Source organism: Quercus robur, chromosome 10 (assembly GCF_932294415.1).
Source record: "Quercus robur chromosome 10, dhQueRobu3.1, whole genome shotgun sequence".
Lineage (NCBI taxonomy): Eukaryota > Viridiplantae > Streptophyta > Magnoliopsida > Fagales > Fagaceae > Quercus > Quercus robur.
This window is the reverse complement of record NC_065543.1, coordinates 29,036,751-29,054,541: the sequence shown is the minus strand read 5'-3', so window position 1 is coordinate 29,054,541 and position 17,791 is coordinate 29,036,751. Positions and strand designations below refer to the sequence as shown.

The 17,791-nt window shown below is 40.6% G+C and overlaps 3 protein-coding genes across 3 annotated transcripts; all 3 read right to left on the bottom strand.

Moving 5' to 3' along the window:
- Window positions 1-130: 130 nt before the first annotated feature.
- LOC126704023 (uncharacterized) lies at window positions 131-625 on the bottom strand. Its single transcript, XM_050403066.1, has one exon. It carries the CDS (start codon window positions 623-625, stop codon window positions 131-133), a length of 495 nt encoding a protein of 164 aa, XP_050259023.1.
- A 5,652-nt stretch (window positions 626-6,277) lies between these two features.
- LOC126704022 (uncharacterized) lies at window positions 6,278-7,483 on the bottom strand. The gene is made up of 2 exons (XM_050403065.1): window positions 7,185-7,483; window positions 6,278-6,755 (listed from the first exon to the last, which is right to left on the bottom strand). The coding sequence occupies exons 1-2, from the start codon at window positions 7,481-7,483 to the stop codon at window positions 6,278-6,280; spliced, it is 777 nt and encodes a 258-aa protein (XP_050259022.1).
- A 790-nt stretch (window positions 7,484-8,273) lies between these two features.
- On the bottom strand, window positions 8,274-8,981 carry LOC126704021 (uncharacterized). The gene has a single exon (XM_050403064.1). The coding sequence runs from the start codon at window positions 8,979-8,981 to the stop codon at window positions 8,274-8,276; it is 708 nt and encodes a 235-aa protein (XP_050259021.1).
- Window positions 8,982-17,791: the final 8,810 nt, after the last annotated feature.

Genomic DNA, 17,791 nt, shown 5'->3' with positions numbered 1-17,791 from the left:
TGTAAAACAAAAAACTATATTTAAATTCTCTTACCAAATCGCCCCTAATATTTTTTGGATTTTTTTTTTTTTTTTGAAAGCAAATCAAATATTCATTCATACATGTTTAAACAATCCTGATACAAAGCTTCTATAACCGGGGGAGGAGAATCCTCCATCCAATACAATTCATTATCAACATTTCTAGCGTATTTTGCCAAAATATGGGCAACCTGGTTTCCCCTCTTCTAATACAACTTATATCAGCAAATTGCAAACCATGAATGCTACATTTGATGTCCTCATACACATGTCTCGGCAACGAAAGATCGCCTGAAGTGCTTGCTACTGCTTTCACGATAGCAACATTGTCACCCTCTATTATCATCTCAGTAAAACCTGACTCCACAGCAAATTCAAGAGATTTTCGACACGCCAACGCCTCCGCTTCTTCACTACAGCTGACCGAGGGCCCTTTGACAAACATTTCCGCCATTACTTCACTTGCAGAATTTCGGATTACTGCTCCAATTCCCGATCTCTGAATTCCAGCAAATACCGTGGCATCGAAGTTAAGCTTGTACAACAGTGAAGGGGGTGGTTTCCATCTTTGTTCGGTTCGTGGCGCTATGTGTGGAATATTCATCTGAGTTTGAACATTTCTATACTCATCTAAATGCTCCAATGCTCTCTAACTCAGCCACTTCGGGTCCCTCATCTGTCCTCCATGTATAATTGCATTTCTCTGATTCCAAATAAACCAGGCTTGAACATGGAACATGTCCAAAACATACTCAAACAAAGCCATAATGTCATGGAAATCAGTGGTACACTTTTGCAACCTGATAGCATAGCCAGCCCACACGTCTTGCACAACCCCACACTCCTAAATTGCATGTATTGCAGATTCAGGCACCCCTATGCAGCACTAGCATCCTGTCTCAGTTATTATTTTCCATCGAACAAGATTCACTCGGGTTGGCAGAATATCTTGGCAAGCTCTCCACCCGAATATTTTAATTTTACTTGGCACATGTAGCTGCCAAATTTTCTTCCATATTTGCTGACCACCAACACGATCTAAGTTTCCAACCCCATCATCATTCCTCATCACTTTCCTTGCCAGATGATACTTGGACTTAACAGAGTACTTCCCATTCTTGGTATGCATCCATACCACTAAATCAACCATGTTCCTTCGGCTCAATGGAATTTTGCAAATAGTAGCAACCTCTTCTGCACAAATTTTTTCATAATTAATGTATCACGTCTCCACCAATTTAATTCAGCATCAATAAGCTCTAAAACTAGCATCTCCCTATCAGCATCTTGTCCCCATTGTAGAATCCTATTTGCTGGGCATTTAGGTATCCATTTATCGAAGTATGCTTTGATGGATTCACCATTCCCCACTCGCCAACAACATCCATTCTTAAGAATAGGTAATGTAGTAACCATACTCTTCCATGCATAAGAACAATTTGGTGACTCAGTTGCTTCCAAAAAATTACATTGAGGAAAGTACCTTGCCTCAAAGCATTGAAATAAGAGAGAGATTCGATCATTCAGCAACCTCCACCCTTCATTTTTTGGCCGAGACAAAAAGCTCCAATTCTTCCAATGTATTTTCCTCTCATAGCCAACCTGTCCCTACCAAAATTTTGCACACATAGCATTCAACTCATCACATAGTTTCACCGGTAATAGAAATACCCCCATAGTATATGTTGGTATGGATTGGGCAACTGCTTTTATAAGCGCTTCCTTTCCGGCCCTTGATAGCATCCTACCCTTCCACCCTTTCCAAACCCTATAACAACATATATTTTCTCTATTTAAACTTATCCTTAATTTAGTAAAAAATAAAGACTCCGAACTTTGGGTCAAAATCAAATTGAACAATGTGCTTTTAATTTAAAATTATAAGCTCTTAAACTTTGAGAAATGCCCATATCGATCCTTTTGCTTTCATTGAATGAATCCTCTAAATGAATAATAAAACCAATCCTTTTAAACTGAAACTTAATTTAAAAAAAAAAATCATTTTAAATTATACTAATTTATTTTTTTCCTCTCTCTAGAAAATTCTACCAATCCTTTTTTTTTCCTTTCTTTATGATCTTTTATTTAATCCTTTAAAATGGTAAATTCTGATAGTTCACAAAATTTCACAATTTTGCAAATTGCATAGAAAGATATCCCAACAATGGAACTCTTAGAGTATTAGCATCAGTATGTGCAAAAGTTTCCTTCTATTTTACAATAAAAACCTACTTTTTTTCTATTTTACACGATCAATTTGCAAAAACACCCGCATCAGATTATCTATAATACACCCTCAATTATTAAAATAATACTTTTTCACATTTTTTATTTATTTCCCTTACCCATACGCTTACCTCACTTCTTTGAAACATTCTCTCTCTTTCTTTTTCTCCTTCTTCTTTCTACTTGCTTCTTTCTTCTTCTCCTTCTTTCTTCTTCAACATCTTCTTTCTTTCTTTCTTTCTTCTTCTTCTTCTTCTTCTTCATTTCTAAAAAAAATTCTCTCTTTCTCCCCCTCTCTTTATCTATCAAATCAGTGCTCTCTTCAAATTTGAAAAAAAATCTCTCTACCAAGCTTCCATGGCTCAATACACTCACACACTCTCTCTCATGGCGGCGGCAAGCTTGGGTTTTGGGTTGATTTGTATTTTGTCAAATGAGTTTTCTGTTGTGTTTTATTTTGAGTTGATTTTAAGTTGGGTTTGTGATGATTTTCATTAATTTTGGGTTGATTGTGTTTGGATTAAATTGATGTTGTAATGGGTTGGTTGTGGTGGTGGTGGTGGTGGTGGTGGTGGTTGGTTAGTTGTGATGGTTAGCTTCTTCTTCTGCTTGGCATTGAAGAGTGGATGAGAGAGAGTTTGACAAGGCAAGGGAGAGGAGAGAGAAAAAAATATAAAATAATAGATGTAAGAGTTATAGTAACCATGCATATATGCACTGTTACTATAATAATTGTGCATAAATGCACAATCTTACACCCACTGATGTGGGTGTTTTTTTGCTCAAAATATGTAAAATGAGCAACTTTTTCTATTTTGTAAAACTTTACACATACTGATGCTAATGCTCTTAGATAAAGAGAGAAAGAAAAAAAAAAGTAAATAAATACAATTTTGATTTATTTTCATTAAATTTCAATTTAAAAGTATTTCTTTGTTAAAATGCATCACGTGTGTCTAAGGGATCTGGATCCTCTAGATTTCCTAAAGAACTTTATCACATAGAGTCCTTAACATCCTTACATTTTCCTTCTAATATAAGACTAATAAGATTCCAGATGATGATATGCCAGCATTTCATTGAGTAAACTATTTTTTTTTTTTTTTTTGAGAAAACGAAAAAGAGCTTTTCATTAAACAGGCATTACGCCTCTGTCAAGGAATACATATTGTAGAGCATTACTATGAATATCCTCCATCCACACTTGTGGTTCATACAAGTTTTTTGCTAGTTTTGCAAGCTTATCAGCTACTTTGTTTCCCTTGCGCCTTGTGTCTCAACCTGGCTGAAAGGCTTCGTGCTTCCTCTATTATGTGCCCAAAAGATGTCAAACAGGGCTGTCCTGCTTTCAGGTGGTTGATAATAACCTCCGAATCTCCTTCAAACACCACGTCTTGGAGTCCTAATTCGAGAGCAAATAAGATGGCCCTTCTGCACGCCAGAGCTTCCAAGTCAGCAACCGTTGGTGGTAGTCTAATGCATTCCGAAAGGGAGGCGATAACCATGCCGTCTGAGTCACCAGCAACCACACCCAAACCTGCCGAGTCTGAATCTATGAAAGTTGCTCCATCAAAATTTATTTTGTAGATTGGATGTGGGGGAGGCCACCATTTGGTTGAATGTACAACCACGTCTTCTTGTGTTGAATAATCTTTCACCGAATGGAACTCTTGCAGCCGTTCTACAGCATCATTGAAAATTTTTTCCGTTGGCAAGGAAGTGGACCCAACCCTTTTTGCATTCCTGTTGAACCATAGACTCCATCCCATATAGGCAAACAGTTCAGCCATGTGTTGGTTTTTTTGTGCAAGGATTCCTTGAAATAAATCTCGGAAACTTACAAACCTTTCTGATAGGAATTTTCTGCAACATTCAAAATCCCACCAGATATGCTTCACCGATTGGCAGCCCCACAAAGCGTGTAAACTATCTTCCGCTTCCTCTCCACATTGATCACACGTTAGGTCTGTTACTATTTTTCGCCTCTACAAGTTCTTTTTTGTTGGGAGTGAATCATTTGCTGCCCACCAAATGAAATGGCGAATTTTATTTGGAATGTTCAAGGACCAAATCTCATTCCAGAATTGCTTGTGGGCCATTGGGTTGGAGGTGCCAAGGCAAGATACTTTAGCCTTTCTTAGTAAGACTCGGTATGTTGATTTGGTTGTGTAGTGTCCTGATTGTGTTTCAGCCCATATCAGTTTGTCATCTGTAGCTTCTAGGCTCAAAGGGAGCCTTATGATTGCATCCGCTTCATGAGGAAGGAATTCATCATGTATAATATCTTCAAGCCAACACTTGTTGTCCTCATCTATCAGGGGGCAGACCTGGCTGTTATTGGGAAAATTCTTCTGAGGAGATATGACTCGGCTGGAATGCAAGTCAAGCAGCCAGCTGTCTCCTCGGATCTGAATTGATTTCCCATCCCCAATCCTCCATTTTGAGCCCAAACGAACCACCTTTCTAGCTTGCAAAATACTTCGCCAAGCGTATGATCCTTTCTCTTTCACCCTATCCTCTAGTATTGTGCAATTGGGAAAATACCTCGCTTTAAAGACTTTGTAAAACAGTGGGTCTTTGTTGTGGAGCAACCGCCATATCTGTTTTCCCAACATGGCTAAATTGAAATTCTCTATGTCCTTAAAACCCAATCCTCCTTGACACTTCGGCTTACATAATTTTTTCCATCCCACCCAATGTACCTTCCGAGCTTCCCCTTTATAATCCCACCAGAATTTTCTAATTAAGGACTCAATATCCTTGCATAGACTTTTTGGGAGTTTGAAACATGCCATGGTGTAAGTGGGCATGGCTTGTAAAACCGCTTTTATCAGGACTTCTCTTCCACCTTGTGACAATAGTCTCTCCTTCCAACCTTGCATTTTGTGCTAAATCCTTTCTCTAATATAGCTGAAGCTTTGTTTCTTTCCCCTTCCCACAAAAGAGGGTAAACCAAGGTATTTTTCATAGTTCGTTGTGGCTACCACTCCTAGCAAGTTTTTTATCTCTTCTTGCATAATTGGCTCAGTATTGGGGCTGAAGAAGAGTTGTGTTTTGCCTCGGTTTATTTGTTGCTCGGAAGCATCTTCATATTGCTTCAAAATGTCCAAGATGTGTGCTCCTATGAATTTGCCCGACAAAACAGTAAGCTGTCATCGGCAAAGAACAGGTGTGAAATTTTTGGGGCTGCACTACACAGCGAGACTCCTTTAATTGCACCCGAGCTTTCAGCTTGTTGTAGAAGAGAATGTAACCCCTCTGCACACAAGAGAAGCAAATAAGGGGATAATGGGTCCCCTTGGCGAAGACCCCTTTTGGGGGTGAAGTTGCCTCGGGGTTCACCATTAACCAGAATAGAGAAAGAGACAGTTTGAATGCAAGATTGAATGAGAGATATCCATCTATTGTTAAAACCCATTTTTTCCATTATTTTTTCAAGGAACACCCACTCCACTCTATCGTATGCCTTACTCATACCCAGTTTAACGGTCATGTATCCCGTTTTCCCGGTTTTTTTTTTTTTTTTTTTTTTTTTTGAGGTGGTGGAGTGTTTCATGGGCTACAAGGATGTTGTCTGTGATTAATCTATCTGACATAAAAGCACTTTGTGATTCTGACACCAATTTTGGCATGATTTTCTTTAGGCGGTTGGCTATTGTTTTGGATACAATTTTATATAAGACATTGCACAGGCTTATGGGACGGAAATCAGTTTCTTTTCTGGTGATTTTGTCTTAGGTATAAGTGCTATATAAGTGTGGTTTAGGCTAGCAGACATGTTACCCGAATTCAGAATAGCCAAAGAAGCATCAATGGCATCTTGACCAAATTTCCAACAGGATTTGAAAAAAATGGGAGACATACCATCAGGGCACGGAGCAGTTAAAGGCTTCATCTGCTTTAGAGTAAATTCGACCTCCTCTGCTGTGAAATTTCTTATCAACTCAGAATTCATACTTGGGGTAACCCTTGTGTCAATCCCTTGCAGGATCTAGTCAAAGTTAGTGGGCGATGAAGATGTGAGTATTTGCTAGAAGTGTTCCACCAATCTGTCCCCAATTTGTTTGTCATCTGTCACCATTGTTCCATCTTCCAAAATCAACTTGGAAATAAAATTCCCTTTATTCCGTTGTGTTACTCGATTATGGAAGTAGCTCGTGTTCATGTCTCCACTCTTCAACCATTCCGACCTTGATCTTTGGTGCCACAAGCACTCTTCTTTCACCATGAGCTCATACACTTCTCTTCTTAGGACCCGGACCTGTTCATGATTAGTACCAGCCATAGACATGGACTCGGCTTGGACTAACTTTTTCCTCTTTTGGTTTAGCTTGTGCCGAATATTCCCAAAACTTAATCTACTCCATTTTTGCAAGCTTGACCTGCATACCTCAACCTTGCCGATAAGCCTCCCAACCGGTTCTCCATAGTTATGACCATCCCATGCCTTCTTGATAACTCCCTCACATGCTTCATCTTTTAGCCACACCGCCTCAAAACGAAAAGGCCTGGATTTTTTTATAAAATCTAACATTTTCATCATCAGAACATAACCACAAAGGACATGGTCAGATAAGCTACCTCCAATATGATGAATGCAGACTGTTGGGAACAATTGTATCTAGTCTGGAGTTGCCATCCCTCTATCCAAACGTATCCATGTCACCTCCCCCTCAAATTGATTATTACACCAAGTGAAAGGTGTACCGACAAAACCTAAGTCCCGGAATCCACAAAAGTCCAATGCTTCTCTAAATTCTCTCATTTGTCTTTCTGGTCTTTCGAGGCCCCCCTTCTTCTCTTCAGCTTCTGTGATCTCGTTAAAATCCCCCACACACATCCATGGTAAGTCTAATTTTAGGCTAAGGTGTTTTAGTAGTGCCTAAGAATGTTCCCAGTTGGCTGTTGTTGGATTTCTGTAGAAACCCATCAATTGCCAGGCGTCATCCATTCCTGGGTTAACTACTGCATCAATGAAGCTTGTTGTTGAGTCCAGAACTTTGAGATTGATTCCATCATTCCAATATAGGGCCAATCCGCCTCCTGTATTAACCCACGGCTCTATGAAAACATTCTCTAGGTGGAGCTTCGAGCAAAGGGTTTTTGGCTTGTGATCCTTTACTCTTGTTTCCATGAGGAAGAGAATGGTGGGCGAATGTTTGTTCACCAATTCGGTGAGTTCATGAACTGCCCGTGATTGGCCCAAACCACGGTAGTTCCAACTGATGCAATTCATTGCCCCTGGCGGGGCTGATGAACAGCCTCCGCCAATTCAAGTTTTTCATCATTACCACCTTGAATAATCTGTTGCCGTTTGTTAGGACCATCGAATGCTGCACTTGATTCAAGAACTCCACATTTTTTGCCCAGACAAATCTTTGAGACCGGGACTGCTTTGTTTGATATTGGCCGTTTTTTTCGTGTCTAGGTGGGGAGGATACGAGTTGTGCTTGGAGTTGGTTTGGAAACCCTAGCCGACTTGGGATGGTCACGTGAGATTCACTTAATTTTTCATTGCACATCTCTGTTTTGGTGGCACGTGTATTCCATTCTCGTGAGCACAGGTCCATTTTCTTACTGCTGACTTGTGTTTTCAATGCCCAATTATTCTCCTTTGATTTCGTGTTTAATTCCTCATAATTCGGTTGAGTGTCTGATTAGGTATTGATGTTAATTGAATGCAATTGAAACTCATGCTACTGTGGATTAAGCAACGGCTCAGCATTCATATTTGTCTTAAGATTATTTTCCTGTCCATAATTAATATATCGCACCGTTGAATCAGCCACGCCATTACTGTTGCTTTATGCGTTACACTTCAACTCCTTGGTGGGCGTTACTCCATCTATTTCACTCCGACCATCGGCCTGAGCATTTTCCGTTATTATCATCACCAGCTGTTCCAGGTTTGCAGTCACCTCGGCCTCCATAGGTGTAGTGACAGTGGTAGTCTCAGCCTTCTTCCATGACGAATAATATCTCGGCACTGTCAGTCCCATTTTCCTTGTTGGTGTTAAAGCTGAAGTTCATAAACTTGGACCGAACTGTCTGTCCTCTGGCTTAAGGGTTCCCTCACTATCAATCCATATCCCACACTCCTTGTCATCATATGTAAGACATCTGTACCAATAGCACACATTTGGTAGTCGTTCATACTTGAAACTGATCCAAACTTGCCTCCCATTCTCTAAAGAAATGAGTCTGCCTCGACATAAAGGTAAAGATAAATCTATGTTCACCCGTAGTCGAAGAAAATTCCCTCCATCAATTTCCTTGAAATCTTTGGGAATGGTCACTTCCCCAATCACTCCACTGATTTTCAAAGCCGCTTCCTTTGTCATGTATTTTGGTGGTATACCATGTAGTTGAACCCAAAAGCTTGCTCTTTCAAATTTAACCTCATCTATTGGCGTTTCTTTGTCGTATTTCTGCATCGCCACCAAATGTTTGTCAAAACTCCATGGCTCACTTGCTATGATTCGATCAACATCATTCTTATTATCGAAAGTGAATAAAACCATGTGATCTCCATAATTCTGGATTTTGAAACCATTGCGAGCCCTCCATATTGGGTTGAAGGTTCGTGCAATGGCATCAATGCTTAGATTTCTCTTCGTGAAAAACTTTGCTAGGATGGAAAATTCCTCTAAACTGTTAGTAGCCGTTAGACTACATCCTGGTCCCTCCCTATCAGTTAGAGTCAGACGGCTCCAACTCTGCGTGAGGTCTTCCATTTCACCCCACCCTATTCACCCTCCAAACCTTATCACTGTTTCCCTAACCCCTGGAAAAAACCCCACTAGCCTTGGAATAAACTTGTTACTCCAAGGAAAACTAGACAACACCTTCAGACGACGAAAGGACTCTCCAATTCTACCGTGCCAAGGAAATTTTAGAGGCTACTTCCGTGGCTATAGAGAAACCTTTAACTAAAATTTGATCATACTGAGTAAACTATTAAAATAATAATTTTTTAATAAAATACTATTTTGGTCCTTAAATTTTATAAATAAATTATTTTTCATCTTTAAACTTTAAGAAGTTCATTTTTCATCCTTAAACTATTGAAAAGTTCATCTTTCGTCCCTAAACTATTGAAGATATTTTATTTATGTCCTTAAACTTTCCCAAAAATTTGGTTTTCATCCATATACTATTGAAAAAAGTTCTACTTTCATTCCTTTTTTTCCCCCCCTAAACTACTGAAAAAACTCTTTACAAAGTTTAGGGATGAAAAAAGAACCTTTTTAAAGTTTAGAGATGAAAAACGAATTTTTGGTAAAATTCAAAAACCAAAATAATATTTTACCCTAATTTTTTTAATAAAAAAACTCAGCTAATTGCTAGTGTTGACGTAAACATCTCTAGAGGAAAAAGTAAAAATAAAAATAAAAACCCAAAAGTCTTTCCCCTCCTTCCTAAACCCATGGTCTGCATTCCTCCATGAATCACCAATGATAGATTTGTAGAAGAATGTATGCATCATATCACACATACATAACGATGAATCAACTCTATTTTCATAGCAATTTCATAACAAAGTATAGGTGAAAAGTTATTATTAATTCTAATTTGAATCTACCACTTAAATTACTTTTTTACTATTCAATAACAGCCAGTAGCAACTTGTCATTTAGGATTTTTTGTGAAAGTGTTGTGAAAATATTTTGAACATAACCTTTCTCTTTTGTTAGAGGTCTTTCCCCTTTGCAGACATCATTGTTAATGATGCTAAGCAGTTAAGCCTCGATTTTTAATTTTTCTATTAAAAAATTATTATTTTAATGGGTTAATTAGTGGAATGCTTACATAGCATCATTTGAACCTTTATATTAGAAATGAAAAGTCAAGATTTTAAGAACTCTATGTGATAGTGTTCCTTTGGAAATTTAGAAGATCTGAATCTAATATTCTTTATATTTTAGATTTTTTTTCTAAATATAAAAATTAATAATTATGATACTTATTAATAGGTATTTATTGTGATTATGCTTGTTTATGAAGTCAATATATCATTTAAAGAATATATGATATGACAATATTCTAATGGATTAAGTAAAAAATATATATATATTCTAATGGATGGTGTGAATATAATAAATCCTTATCTCTTCTTTATATATTAAGAGGATACCCAGAGTTAGTTACCTGTCTCTAAATTCTCTAATACACCCCTAATAATTATTAAACATTATTTCAAACCAACAAACAAGTGAGGGTAAATAAGTAAATTGATCTTCATATATTTAATAAACATTTATATAAATATATATATATATATATATATATATAAATATTTTGCCTTCTCAAAAAAAAAAAAAAAAAATACAAATACACATTTGAATTCCCACTATCCCATGTTTATCTCCCTTAATACTCAACTATCACTCACAACTTTTAAATTTTTTAGCTTCTCCGCATTTGAATTCCACTATCTCAACATGAGGAAAATCTTGAACTGTTCACGGTCTTGGCATGGTTCGTATGGTGCAGAAGAAACAAATGCCATTTCAATAGCCAAACCTACCACCGAATAAGCTCCTCGATGCAGTAGAAGTTTCTTTAGTAGAATTCCAAGCAAAACCCAAAATCAGACCCAAGAAAACAAAGGCAATGGTTCAACATTGGAACCCACTGATGCGAGACACTTATAAGGTGAACTATGATGGCGCATGCTTTGCGGAGACAGATGAATCTGGAATAGGAGTTGTTGTGAGGAATGATCTGGACCAGGTTATGGCTTCCTTAACTGAAAAATTCCTATGCCATTTATGCGCGCCAAAGACGAGGCTATTAGGTTGGGCCATACTCGGGCTCACAATTTATTTGTATCGTGGGCTTGAGTTTCCTACTTTGGGTTGTTCTTGGCATAGAGACTCAACAAATTTTTCTCCCTCTCTCTCCCAATCCTCAATTTTCTCTCCCACCTTTCAACAACCCCCTCTTCTCCCTTGTCTTCTCATATTTATAGCCCAATGAGTAGTGGGGAGTCATGATTACTCTTGTGGTTAGTGGTACAGGAGGTCCAATGTCGTTACTGTTAAGTGGATGTTTAGTTGGGAGTGGGGAGTGGTGAGGGTGGCATTGGAACTAGCTCCCCACTTTAGAGGGGATGTTCGGCAGATGATTTATTTCACCCTTCGGCCTCTATAAATAGCCATTTTTGAATCTCTCCTTCACTTTTGCATTCTTCATTCTCCAAACTTTCACTTTGCCAAGCATACACCCTGTGCGTTCGTCTTCTAGCCCAAAACACTCTTCCTCCTTATAGCCCTCAGTAAGTTCCTTTTTCCTTTCCTTCTACTTGTTCTATTTCTTTTTGTTCTATCATAATTGTAGTTCTAGGAATCTTACCTTAGAGAATGGGCTATTCATATCTCCTTTCCTTAGAAGCCTCTTTGGCTACCTTTAGGGTTGCCTACAACATCCCTGAGGATGTTGATATTGCCAACTATCACGAGGGTGATATTGACATCCAAAGGCACCGTGGGGCAAATACAGTTTTCTTCCCTTTAATGGCAATTCTTGAGGGTGGGATTAGGTTCCTCGTTGACCCCCTCATCATAGGTACACTTAGATTTTACAGTCTGTATCCCGACCAACTCCCCTAAACTTTTACCGAATGGTGAGTTACGTCAGTAGGTTGAACCAATTGTTTGGCTTGCAACTGAACTATCATGACATTAATTACATGTATAGTTTGTGCGGCAATATTAATTCAGACTATTACTTAAAAACTAGAGACATGAGGGTACGGCTTATTTCATACCTGCCTAACTCAAATAGGAACTTAGTTGGAGAGTTTGTAGCGGCAACTGGCTTGCCGGGGATCTCCCTTGCGCGTACTTACTGTGCGATGTTGGTCGGTTCCATATATACTTTCTTAATTTGATCTTGTTAATTTATTAATTTTGATTCGATCAAGTAATTACTAATCAATTGTTATGCTGCTTTCGTGCAGAGAGCAAAAGGTTTAAGAAGGATCTTAGGACCTAAATTTTGTGCTTAGGTTAGAAATTTTCATACATTGGGACAGACAGCTCTGAGCATCTCACTTAATCCTCAGCTTTGATCCCGTGTATTCTACTTGGTAAGCATTCAGCCAAGCTTTGTTAGTTGACAGTCCCCTCCTTTCATACATTGACATACGGCATGCAAATTTTCTTCCTCTGAGGCTCACAGTAGGTGAAGCTTGTGACCTTGGTCTGCGGTACACTTGTTCGGACAAACTTGCACCCATACCAGACGAGTCGGCTGAGTGCATGTCTCAATGCCACCGAGATCAAGCACACATGCTCGTGCAGCCTGAAGCTCCCGTCTAACCCGAGGCCTTTATTGAACCCGAGGATCTTGTTGAACCCAAAACGATCATTCAGGAAGCTGAGGAAACAGCCGTCGAATCTATTGACTCTGATACCGAATCAGATCAAAGTGAAAGTATGGTGACGCGAAGGACGATGACGGTTAGTCGTTTTATTCCTAGCACCCGGCCAGCCACGCAGCAGCAACCACCTTTGGGCCATGGCCAAACTCCCCCCTCCTTATCCTCCTCCTTTCGGCCACTTCCGGAAGAGACAATGCACATCCGAATAGATCTCGACCGACTCGGGTGACGCGCTAACTAGAACTCCCCCTAGGCCATCAAGGAATATCTTCATTTGGGAGCCAACAGTCCAACCGGGGACAAACGTGGTGTCCACCTCTCAACTTGTGCAGGGATGGTAGCCTACGTTTCAACTGGATGGCAAACCACTTCCTACCACCGCAAGCGTATGTGTGGGAAAAGGTCGCATTGCCCAAAGTTTGGTGTGCGGTCTCTTGTTGCCCGAGGACGTGCACGCTTTTGAGGATGGGATGGATGAGTCACTGGGCAGGCAGTTGCAATGGCACACCATTGCAGTAATCTCATGTCTCTTAGTTTTCTTTCAGCTTTTACATAGTTTTTGTTGTACTTATTATATTTTCCTTTTGCTATACTTATTATTTGTTTTATTAGGCCGTTCAACTGACTCACGTCCTTTATGGGCGGTTGAAGGAGCTGGCCGAGGATGCCGAGCAGGAGAAAGCCCTCAAGGATGTGGTTGAGGCAAGTGCTATAAAGAAAACCAAGGCTGCCGTGACTGCAGAGAAGAAGGCTGCTGCGTTAGAGAAGGCCCGGATGTCAACGAAAAAAAAGTCCTCAGAGATAAAGACCAAATTGGGTGAAAACCGAGCTGAAATTGGCAAAGGCTGCAAGTCTGAACAGAGAGCAGGTAGAGGAGTTGGTTGACTTGAAGGCAGCTCTGGAGGCTTGTAAAAATAAATGGTATAATGAGGGGTTCGCCGACGTGGAAAACTTGGCAGAGCCCGTTATAAATGAAGTCCGGAAGCTGGCCTTTGAGGAAGGTTGATTGGCTGCCCTGCAAGCCATGGGGGTCCCTAAGGACTCTCCTTTAAGAAATCCCAACCAAATCCCTTTCCCGGTCCCTTCTACTACTGCCTAAAACCCTCCCGGTGCCATTAACGAGGAAGAGACAGCGAGCATGAGGGAGTTGGTGGAGGCAATTGACTCCCACATGGAGTCGATTGACTTGGAGGCCACCAACAACCCGTATGTTGGTGATCAGCCCAGCGAGGACGTCCAACCATTTCTTGCAGCCTAATAGCCTTCAGAGGACGTCGCCCAGTTCTAGTTCCCAGATCCATCAGCTTGATTCCCGGACTCAGTTTCTACTTCTTATTCCTTTTTAGTTTAATTTCTTTATTCAGCTCACCTACATCACCGGGTTGTGGTGAGGGAACAATCATTTTTCAAGATTTAATTTTCCCAAAGTCACCGAGCTATGGTGACAAAACACTATTTTAACCTTTACTTGTTTGCTTAATCATATTTACCAATGTTTTCTACTATTTTTCCTGTTATGTTCTTTTATTATCTTCCTGTTTTATAAATATGCACGTGTTCCAAATGACCGGGTGATTTAACCCCGTGATTGATGCTCTTTCTCAAGTCGTGAGGTCAAGCAGTTGCCGGCCATTCATGATAGCCCAGACCAGCATGGACAGGGTCACTTGTACCTAGAAAGACTTGGCTCCTCGATGGTAATAATCAAATTCGATATTTGTTGATGGTTTTTGAAAAAAGGTTCCCGCCTGCTCAGTGATGGAAATTGAACCGAAAACAGGTTGCTGTCCTTAGAATTGTTCAATTTAAGGTTTTCACTTACTCGGTGATGAAAATCAACTCGAGAATAGGTTCCTATCCTTAGAATTGTTTAGTTTAAGGTTTTCACCTGTTCGGTGATGAAAATCGAATCAAGAACAGGTTTCTGTCCTTAGTTTTCAGTAAGGTTTCTACTTGCTTGGTGATAATGATCAAACTGAGAATAGGTTTCTGTCCTTTGAATTGTTTAGTTTAAGGTTTCCACCTGCTCAGTGATAAAAATTGAACTGAGAAGCAGGTTTCTGTCCTTAGCTTAAAACAAACTACCTTAGTTCTCTTAACCTTCCTATTTTTGCTAGCCGGGGCTGATGGACTAACAGGAAGGGAATTTAATGCACCTGTATGGATAAACATCAACTTCATATCAGTTAAAGCATATGTACAAAATTACATTGAATCTACACTCTTGTGTACAACCGATTAGTGATAAAACTTCTTCAACTTATAGACATTCCACGGCCGGGGAAGTGGCCTTTCATCTAGGTCTTCCAAGTAGTACGCTCCTGCATCCGTGATAGCTATGACCCTATAAGGCCCTTCCCAAGTAGGAGCTAGTTTCCTAGATTTGTATCTTGCATGTTCCCTACTGATTTTTGTAGCACTAAGTCCCTAACACTAAATTCCCTTGTCTTCACATCCTAGTTGTAACGCCGAGCAAGCTCCTGTTAATACTAGGCAAGCCATATGGTCACCGCCTCTCGGTACTCCTCCAGCAGATCCAAACGTTCCACCATCATTCCTTCATTTTGGGGGGAATTAAATCCTTCGACCCATGCACTGCATAGGTTTACTTCGGCCGGTATCACGGCTTCTGCCCCATATGTTAAAGAAAACGGAGTTTCTCTCGTAGATCTCCTGGGTGTTGTTTGATATGCCCATAATACATTGGCAATTCCTTGGCCCACTTACCCTTCACACCGTACAGCCTTTCCTTCAATCCATTCACAATTGTCTTGTTAACGGCTTCAGCCTGTCCATTGCTTTGAGGATACGCTGGGGTAGAGTATCTGTTCCTGATGCTGAGATCACTGCAAAACTCGCAGAAGGCCCTGCTATCGAACTACAACCCGTTGTCAGATATAAAAGAGTCCAACAACCCAAATTTAGTGACTATATTCTTCCATACGAACTTCTTAACATCCATGTCCCGAATATTGGCTAACTCTTCTGCCTTCACCCACTTGGTAAAGTAATCAACAGCCACTAAAACAAACCTTCGATTGCCCATCGCCCAGGGAAATGGGCCGAGAATATCCAGCCCCTATTGTGCAAAGGGCCAAGGGCTGTTGATAGGATTCAGATGTCCCACTGGCTGGTGGATCAAAGGGGCATGCTTTTGGCATCGCTCACAAGTACATATTCAGTAGCGTCCCACCAAAATCCCTGAGTCATTGCCCGGTGAGCTAATGAGCGTCCCCTCACATGACTGCCGCATACCCCATCATGTAGCTCGGCTAAGAGTTCATTTATTTTCTCGAGGTGTAAGCATAAAAGATATGGCCCTCCAAAGGACCTTTGATATAGCTTCCTATCTGTCGACAACCAGTATCAAAAGGCTATTCGGTGAACCCTATTAGTCTCTCTTTCGTCATCTAGGACCTTATCCTTGGCTAAGAAGTCAATAATCGGGTCTATCCAACATGGCCTAGTTGTCGAAATCACTGTAACACCAACCTCAGCGAGACCAACATCAGTCGCGGTATTAATGCTCGGTTCCATTATGACCTACAATTTGATTAACCAAGGGACATTCTCAATCATTGCTGAGGCTAGTGTAGCCAGGGAATTAGCGTGTCTATTTTGCTCCCGGGCCATTTGGGTCACCTTTGTGGTATAGAACTTACCCATAACTTGTTTTACCACCAGTAAGTACTCTTTCATTCGAAAATCCCAGGCTTCAAAACTACCCTGTACCTGGCTAACCACCAGCTATGAATCTGAATAGATCTCCACGTCCCGGGCACCCATATCTAAAACGGCCCTCAACCTAAAAAGTAAGGCCTTGTACTCTGCCTCATTATTAGAGGCTCTAAACCCCAATCTAAAAGAATGCTCCAGCTGTATTCCTTCTAGAGTAATTATGACAATCCTGGTACCAGCCCTCATGGCGTTTGATGCACCGTCCACAAACACCCTCCATGGATGGCTTTCCACATGAAAAACCATTTCTTCTTTGATCCTAGGAGAAAATTCTGCCACAAAATGAACCAACACCTACCCCTTCACCGAACTCCTTGGCTTATACCTTATGTCAAAGGCTCCGAGCCGGGTCCCCCAGTTGGCTATCCGTCCCGTGAAGTCAGATCTTTTCAACAATGATTGCAAAAGGGTATTCAATTAATACGTATACGGTATGAGCTTGAAAGTAATGGGGAAGCTTTCTTGTGCATAAACTAGTGCCAACACCAACTTTTCCAAAGGTAGATACCTCGTCTCGACATCGACCAAGGTTTTGCTGATATAATATACGAGTTGCTGCACTCCTTGGTCCCTCAGAAGCACGACACTTACAACGTGATCGGACACCGAAAGATACATGAATAAGTCCTCCCCGGCTATCAACATAGGTGCCTGCATTAAATATTCCTTCAAGTTTTGGAAAGCTTTTTCACACTCTTCGTTCCACTGAAATCCCCTCCACTTCCTCAAAAGTTGGTAAAATGGACGGCAGCGATCAGCAAATTTAGAAATGAACCGGTTAAGAGCGGCCAGCATTCCGGTCAATACTTGCACCTCCTTTGGATTGCTTGGCGGCCTGAGACGCTTCATGGCTTCAATCTGATCTGGATTGGCTTTGATTCCCCGACAAGTGATTAAATATCCTAAGAACTTGCTAGCTTCTACCCCAAAAGCGCACATCTCTGCATTAAGGCGCAACTTATGTTGCCAAAGTACTTCAAATAGCCCCTGAAGATCCTCAATGTGCCGTACTGCTTGTTTGCTTTTCACTACCATGTCATCAATGTACACTTCAACCGTATGCCCAATCTTGTCTCGAAACATCCTCATTATCATTCGTTGATATGTTGCCTTAACATTCTTTAATCCGAAAGGTATCACGATGTAGTGGTAATTGGCATCAGGATAGATGAATGCCGTCTTTTCCTGGTCCTCGACAGCTAGGGCAATCTGATGATAGCCCTAAAAAGCGTCCAAAAAACTCATCCTTGGGTGCCCGTAGGTAGCATCCACCAACTGATCGACTTTTGGCATAGGGAACAGTTCCTTTAGACATGCTTGATTTAAATCCATGAAATCTACACAAACCCTCCATTTGCCGTTCTTTTTCCTGACTACCACGGTATTCGCCAGCCACTCCGGGGAAGAAGACTTCCTTTATCA